The following is an 8290-nucleotide window of genomic DNA, read 5'->3' as shown; positions in this document are numbered from 1 at the left end:
CCGGCACGCGAAACCTTAAATTAAAGTGAATAAATGAAGACTCGGCACACCACTTCTGAAAGGTTGCCTATCCCTGGTTTAGCCTAAAAGTCACATAGGTTTTTGTATGCAATGTTGTTATAGCCATTTCAGACCCAGGATATTAGAGAGACAAAGTGGGTGAGGTAATATCTTTTACTGGACCAACTTCTGTTGGTGAGAGACAAGCTTTTGAGCTAAACAGAGCGTCTGGGAAAGGCACCAAGTGTCACAGCTAAATATAAGATATGTGAAAACTACTTACGCTAAACTAAGGGACCATTCAAGGTGAAATGGTGTGTTACCACCACCGTAATCACAGGACAAAGACTGTTGTAGCAAGCCATAAATTCAGTTTCTTTATTAAGACTGTGATTTTTAATGTCCTGCAAAGTTATGAATTTAAGCTCCCAGGCTTATATTTTGAAAGTGTTGTGTAGGTTTCCTCTAAGGATGGAGGACTGATAGGTCAGATATACTGATCGCTTTGTGAAAAAGTGTTCACCCACAGGTGATATGGTATTTTTGTCTTATTTTCCTGTGCGAGTTCATTTGATAGCATAGTGATTCTCTGGTTTCATCCTCACAGTTGCTATGGGGCGTTTAATGAACTGGATGAGATCCACCACATATTGTGACAGGCATGCATAGGACCCATTGATCCTGAACGGTGTGTTGTGAGGGGTGTTGATCATTGTAGCAGTGCCTGCAGGTTTTACATGTATTGTTCTGGCAGGGTCTGAGGCTGCTTTGAGTTGGTGTGTCCTGGTCTGTGGGGCAGCTTACAGAGATTGGGGGGTTTTCTGAAGGCCTGAAAAGGGGATTCAAGAATGATCTCTTTCAGGATGGGGTTGCCATCAAGTATGGGTTGTACTGTTTGATGATACTCCGTATGGGTTTCAGTGGGGGGTGGTAGGTGACAACTAGGGGTGTTCAGTCGGAGGGGGGTTTTATTTCTGTTGCAATTTACTTCTTTGGGTAAGTGTCCTTGTTTGGGGAAGGCGGTTGTGTGTGTGTTAAGGTGTATATCCTTGACTTCCTCCTCTGAGCATATTCTGTGGTCTATGAGTGCCTGGCTGTAGATAACAGATTCCTTGCTGTGCTTAGGGTGGTTACTGGATCTATGAAGGCAGGTGTGGTGATCTGTGGATTTCTTGTGTATAGTTGTCTGTAGAGTTCCATTGCTGAAGCTGATTGTGGTGTCCAGGAAGTTAATGCTAGTGTGGGAGTGTTCCAGAGAAAGTTTAATGGATGGGTGGTGGTTGCTGAAGTGGTGGTGGAAATCTACGAGGGAGTTTAAAGCTGTCTAGTCAGAGGATGAAAATATCATCTATGTCTCTCAAATATATCTTTGATTTTTGTAATCAAAAGAACTGACAGCTTCTTGGACAAAAGGGGGCAGCAGCTTTGAACTGGCATAAAAACTAAAGAATCTGCCATTATCTGAACTTCTGGTTAAAGTGTCATAAGAATTTATGGTACTAATGAAATTTCAGAGAAATTCAAACAGTGTCAAAATTATCAGCTGTATATTTTGTTTTGGGTTTAACGTGTGATAGCCTTACATGTGTCAGTGGCATAGCTTGGCTATGGTTAGGACCTGGGCAATTCTGAACTAGATTGACATTCTTTAATAAATAAATAACTGAAGATCTAAATCCTACTTTAGAATTGTTTGGTTGAACCTCTTACCCAGGTTAACAGTAGTGCAAAGGCAAAAATATGCATCTTCTTTGAGATTCATGTTTAAGTTACTGTTAAATTTGTGTTCGGGAATGCGGTAGAGAGACATGTGGTGAACTGTTCCCTAATCCAGAGACTACTTGAAAAGGAGAGGGCTGTTTTTTGGGTTTTTTTTAAATAACTGATAGAGGTTATCTGCCAGTGTGGTTGCCTTCCCTCTGATAAAGAGGCATTTTAAGTACAAGCTCTTGTTTCATTCTCTCTGTCAGATAGTGGACAACTAGAAGTGTTAAGTGGGAAATTGCCCAGTTCCTAATCTTGATAGCTGATTGTATGCAGTGTTGTTGTAGCTATGTCAGTCCCAGAATGTTAGAGACAAGGTGGGTGAGGTAATATCTTTTATTGGACCAACTTCTGCTAGTGAGAGCACCAAGCTTACACAGAGCTCTTCTTCAGATAGTATGGATACTGTACCATGAACACAACTGTGGCCATGAGACCCAATATTTGCAGTATGAGTTCTTAAACTTTTTAACTGGACAAGTAAATATACAGGACATTTATAAGACCTCCCGGGATGGTCAGATTAAAGTTTTACAGTAGTTAAAATATTCACATCTCAAAGTGTCATCTGCTCCAAATTTCTACTGTGCTCAACTTCTATGCCAGTTTCTGAATGTAAATCCACATATTTTGGTGTAGGATTTTTCAAACTCTCATGGCATTTATTATTTGGAAAACTATCAAAATTTCATCAGTATCAGAACTTCCTGGAAATTTAATGACACCCATAGGGAAAAAGAACAAGTTCTACACTCTGAACTTGTTTCTACAATAAAAAACATCTGCTATGTTGAGCTTCCGGACATCAGACATGGAAGGGACGATAAGAATTTATGGCTCAAAGAAGATCCTTTTGTAAAAACAGAAATAAACATCGGGACCCAAACCTGTCTAAATTAACAAAAAAATAAATACATAATCTATGGCAGTGAGCCTTGCAGTCCAGGTCGATGTCCAAGGCTCATACTAGTTCTCTAAAAACAGACGAGTAGACTGAGCTTTGAAGTTGCGGCTCGGGCTGGAGCTCAGGCTCTGAAAGCCCATTCCCTCCCCGGAGGCTTGCTCACAAGCAACACGTGGAGGGACTGGGAGGGGGGGGGGGAGGGGGAGAATGTAGGACCATGTGCCCTCTTCCCCAGACTTCCTGATTGGCTTGTACTGAAGCCAGCTGCCCTCACTCTGCCACCTCCCCTCCCACACTATTGACAGACATGGGTCATCTCTTGGCTCGCTGCTGCAGGCTGTGCAGATGTATTTTAAGAGCAATAGTTGTAGGTAAGATCCACAACAGCTCTACCCATATTTTGGTACTGTACCACACACACATTTGCAGCCTGTTCAGAAAGATTTGCTTCTAGCTGTTGCATGCTCTTCTATGGCATAGCTAAGCAAGCTTTTTCCTCAACTGGCATTTAGAGACATCATACCTAGGGTTTAATGTAGATGGCATAGCTGATAATATTGCCAAGACTCCGCTGTCTTTAGCCATGGCAAGTGAAATCAATCTAGGTCAAAGAAGATCTAGAGGCTAGTCAGCCTAGCCACCAATCAGGAGAGTTATTCTATTACTTTAATGTTCTTCTTCCATATGCAAAAGAAAAACCATCAAAAACCAAATGGAACAAAAATTGCTGGTGGTCAATAACAAGAATAATGTAAGATCAACAGCTCTCAAGAAGCACCCCAAGAGTAACTTTATAAAGTGTCCATCATCTCGATCCTTACATTTTTTCTATATTACAAAGATTTGCTGTGTTCTCTTACAATTTCATTTCCCCATCACTCATTTAATATAGTTTTGCAAATGCATCTCACCCTGATATTCTGTGTTCCAGTACTAAGTGTCAACAAGAATTTACCAATGCACCTGTTATTCAAGTTCTGAATGTCCCCTGAACACATATCCCTAATATATTGCTGGGATTACACAACAAAAGGAAATCATATTTCCTCCTTTCTGGAAATCTGCATTTAAATACAGTTTAGGCTACAGGTTAAATTAGTTCAGTAGTTTCAAATGAGTACCTGGTTCTTCGCCAGAAAGATAAAACAGCCCAGATGACTTAATCTTATTTAAAAGTTTGCTTATTCCTGTTTGTTCTTTTATATTTAATCACTTAATAAACAGCTAAGTAGAAACACAGCCAATTTTACTCCAACATACAGCTTACAGACCTCAAACCTACTTCAACTGAATTTACCTCCTCTCGAAGCTGACGTTCTCGCTCTTCTTCAAGCTTTTGGATTTCTGCCAATGATAATGTGGTCTGAGACTGACACGCTCCTGAGCTGGATTGCTGGCCCCATGTTGAAGAAGAAGGGAGCTGGGAAAAAAGTAGGAAATAATAGTTACAAATTCTCAGAAGTGAACACTACTGAAACAGCAAACATATGGACAAATCTTTTGATCCCACTGAATAGAAGAGATACTACAAGATACCCACAGGTCTGGTTTAAAGGTATCAGTTTTTCAGTGCAGTCATATTTTTGTTACATGTGCTCTCAGCTGCAAGGCAGTGTAAGGGCCTGCTGTGTCCAATGAACAACTACGTAACAGGATACAAACTGTTATTCAAAAAAATGGCAACAACTTTGGGGACCAAAACGTGTGTATATTTGCTGAATAAAAAGATAGTTACAATGCATAATACACTTTGATCAATTTTTTCCTCAAAGACAGCATGGTATTTACTTGAAGCATATTTAAGGCTCAGTTACCTCACACTGGAGGCTACTAAAACAACCGAAAACCAAACAGTACAAATGTTTTTCAAATTAAGAACGACAAAAAGGGGGAATTAAAAAAAAGACTTGTTTCTCTCATCCTTTCCCAGATATCGAGCATCTCTTCCTCCCCAACAACTCTTTGCTTTCCCTTCTCCTTCCTCATCATACAGTTCCACCACTCAGTTCCCTTTCTCTTGATTCGATCCAATTAACTAGACGCCTTCCAAACTAGTTCCATTGGTCCTACACTATGGTGATGTTTTAACTGCACATATCAGGTGAGTGGGAAAGGAACTTAACCTGTCTTGCTTGCATCTGAAGAAGTGAGGTTCTTACCCACGAAAGCTTATGCTCCCAATACTTCTGTTAGTCTTAAAGGTGCCACAGGACCCTCTGTTGCTTTTTACAGATTCAGACTAACACGGCTACCCCTCTGATACTTGACTGTTGAAGAGGATTACCTTCATCTGTGCAAGTTGCTGCTGCTGCTGCTGCTGCTGCAACCGGCGCAGAGCCTCCTGTTGCTGCTGCCTTTGTCTTAATAATTCCTTCTGGCGCTGGAGTTCCAGCTCCTTGCGCTTTCGCTCTTCCTCTTCGAGCCGTAGTCTGGCTGCCTCCTCTTCCATGTGCAACCGGTTTTCCTCTAGTCGACGCTGGGCCTCCTCCTCTTCACGTGCCCATTTGGCAGCCTCCTCTTCCTTCCCAGGATACAAAGAACAGTAAAGTCTCTAAGAGGACTTAGAAGATCTAAATTATTTCATGACACGTGATGCTTAAAAGACTTGACAGAACAGATGGAAGCTTTTTATTTAATTGTACAAATGTGGTCAGTAAAAAACACATTTATTCATCTTGATCCTTTTCAGGCTGAGAAAATAATTTGGTCTATTGTCCTTCAAAATAAAGGTTTCACAATGCATCCTGGATTAGAAGGGGAAGCTTTCCTTAAGGTGAAGGCTAGCTACAGGTCAGACAGGACAGAGAAAAACCCAAATACTGCCCCATCTTTTCCCTGGGATTTTTATTCACATTATTACTGTGCACCTCTATTACTTGCTACTAGCTCTGACAGTGAAGCGCTGCTGCCAGATTTCAACCCATGAAATGAGGAAAAGTAGAATAAAAAAAGGGAGATAAGGTTTCCAGATCAGATTAGAAATGAGGGGGAGGGAAATTAAAGCTCAAAAGATAAGATTTGGCTATTTCACACTGCTAGAACAGCAAAGGAGAAAGCTCTTATGCCAACAAGCCCAAGATTATGTGGTGGAATAAGGAAGGAAGTATTGCTAGATGAATTGCAAGAGTAGGAAGAAGAACAAAGACACTGACATGAAGTTATGAATTTTAACAGTGGGCAACTTTAAAGTGGATTCTGAAGCTAATGTGGAGACAATGAAGGTGTTTGGGGACAGGTGTGATGAAGACAGTTTTCAAAAAAAGAGAGCTGGCAGGAGGAGTTGGCACCTAATGGAATCTATAAAGCTAGAATTTAGGAGGCCACAAAAAAAGGAAGTTCCAGTAGCCAAGGCAAGAGGTTATGAAGGAGCACGGATGAGGTTTTCAAGCAGGTGCAGACTTCACAGAGTGGAATCAGGCAGACTGGCAAACATAGGCAATGTGGGAGAAGAGTCAAGGATGATACAGTAATTCTGTAGTAATGTCCAAAACATTACATCTTACAGAGTAAATATTTTACACTATCATAGTAGAGTATTATATGCATTTTGCCCCTCTTTTTAAATTAATTACCACAGACTGGAAAGCTTAGGCCACAACATATTCTGGATCCACAGTCAAATATGTAATGGAAAGTAAAACATTCAACAAATATAGCTCTATCACAGGCTGGCTGGCCCCTTAAACTATTCCCACCGAGCTGAGTGTGATAGTGATTTGATGACTGATCAAGATGCAGAAGATCAGAGAGAGGTCTATCTAAACAGATCTGTGAATGCAGGAGAGGAGACCCAGGACAGTTTCCTCTCTGGGAGAGGCTTAGCGAAGTCAGGCTGGAAGAGGCTCACAGGGAGCAAGTCTGGAGGGGAGGAGGGGGGGAAGAGAGACTGTAAGGAGCAGGGAGACTCCTGAGGTAAACTGCTGAAGTCCTTGGGGAAAGGAGGCAGAGCTTGATACAGGAGACAGTGAAAGGCAGTGGAATGCTAGGAAAGGGTTGAGAACCAGGCCCAGAAGATAAGTTGATTATTTGGGATTCTGAACTACACTTGGACATTTTGATACCCTGGAAGGGGTCTGAACTAGCTACTTCTCAATCAGAACTGAGTGGCATGCAAAGACAGATGGCCTGCAGGGGGCAATAGAGACAACTCCCCTTGCAACATGGCATGGTGCAAGGAGGCGCTCCACTGATGAGTGTGAACTACTACCTACTCTACTACCTACTCCGCTTTCTCAATAATAAAGTTGTGATGGCTTCCCATGGCACCAAGTTTGCTCATCCTTATTACCAGGTTGAAAGGAAAATGTAATCTATGTTCATTCAGTTTAATTCTGCCCATATGCAGTTCCACTACCAGATTCTCATCCTGATTAGAAAGGATCATCCTCTCCTCAGCTGGTATTACTATTAAGTCTCCGTGTTCACTCAGTTCCGGCACCTCCCATGCCTGAGCATGGTAAATCCCTTGCACTCATTTTCACCTGTTTACGAAGCAACTCTTCTCGCTGTCGTCTTTCCTCTTCTTCTCTTCTCCTCTCTTCCAATCTTCTAAGTGCTTCCTCCTGTTGTTGTCGTTCCTCTTCCTCCCGCTGTCGTCTTAGTGCAATTTCCTGCTCTCTCTGCCGCCTCAGGGCTTCTTCCTGAAGATAGGAACAAAAGTGATATACATCAATTCACTAGACAGAACACATAGTGGTCTGGCCACAGGAGTTGTCTCAGGGAAACCCTGGGCACCCAAATTTTTGGTTTCTGTTAACACACAGCATATTATAAAATCCTAGAATCCCAATAATACAAAACCATGGGTTAACAAATATTGTGGTAAGACAGGCATCCCCAAGACAGGTTTATGAAAACTTTGGTTGTTTCTAGGTTGGAATGGAAGAGTATCTAAAATCAATATCTGACAATATTTTGCTTCAATATGGGGGAAGGCAGAAAAGAGCAGAGAACCACCAAGACTCTTCTATTTCCAGTGCACAAGATCTGAATCTCTTCCTTATATACAGATCTTAAGGAAAAGAGAAGTAGCTCAGAAATCACTATCCTTCAAGTGCCAACAGCATGTAGAAACCTCTTTGGAGGATATCATCACTACTGCTTCTCAGCTACATTCTGGAGTTTCCAAGTTATTTATAACTCAAGGTGCACTATAAAACTGAAACTACAGAGCTTGCAAGATACAGGTATATCTAGTTGCAGAAGCCTAGTGCACTGAGGGGCAACATTACCTGTAAAGTATGAGAGAGAAAGGAAGTTTTTTGGAATTCTCTTTTTAAGGCAGCAGCAGCAATTTTTCTATCAACTCCCAATTACAGAAGACAAGATGGGACTTCTCAACTGTGTGGTGGCTGTTCTCCTCCCTTGGGTAGTGGTAACTTCTTATCTCCTTTGAAGGAGGGGGAGACAGGACTTGGTTTCTCCCAAAGTGGGGTGTTTAATATTTATCATGCATTAATTTTTGAACATCTGATGCCAGCAAGTATCCATGTGTGAAGAAAATATGATTAAGATTCTCTCTTTCTAACTGTTCCTCTCTTTTCAAAATCAGGACCATTATTTAATCTTTAGAACCATTTGGAATTTCAAGATATGAGTAGTACCAGTTTAAACAGGGCTCGA

At 41.4% G+C, this 8290-nt stretch overlaps 1 protein-coding gene across 6 annotated transcripts in view; it reads right to left on the bottom strand.

The window, feature by feature from the left end:
- The window catches only part of GIGYF2 (GRB10 interacting GYF protein 2), a 160507-nt gene that overhangs the window by 30333 nt on the left and 121884 nt on the right, over window positions 1-8290 (bottom strand). For all 6 annotated transcript variants that reach the window (XM_034782643.1, XM_034782640.1, XM_034782639.1 and 3 more), the window contains 3 exons: window positions 7150-7308; window positions 4953-5189; window positions 3966-4088 (listed from right to left, as the gene is read on the bottom strand). In XM_034782643.1, coding sequence (XP_034638534.1) covers window positions 3966-4088; window positions 4953-5189; window positions 7150-7308 — 519 coding nt within the window. The remainder of the gene's footprint in view (window positions 1-3965; window positions 4089-4952; window positions 5190-7149; window positions 7309-8290) is intronic.

Source organism: Trachemys scripta, chromosome 9 (assembly GCF_013100865.1).
Source record: "Trachemys scripta elegans isolate TJP31775 chromosome 9, CAS_Tse_1.0, whole genome shotgun sequence".
In the NCBI taxonomy this organism is placed as follows: domain Eukaryota; kingdom Metazoa; phylum Chordata; order Testudines; family Emydidae; genus Trachemys; species Trachemys scripta.
Note: the sequence above shows the minus strand (reverse complement) of the source record. Positions and strands in the feature narration are given on the sequence as shown.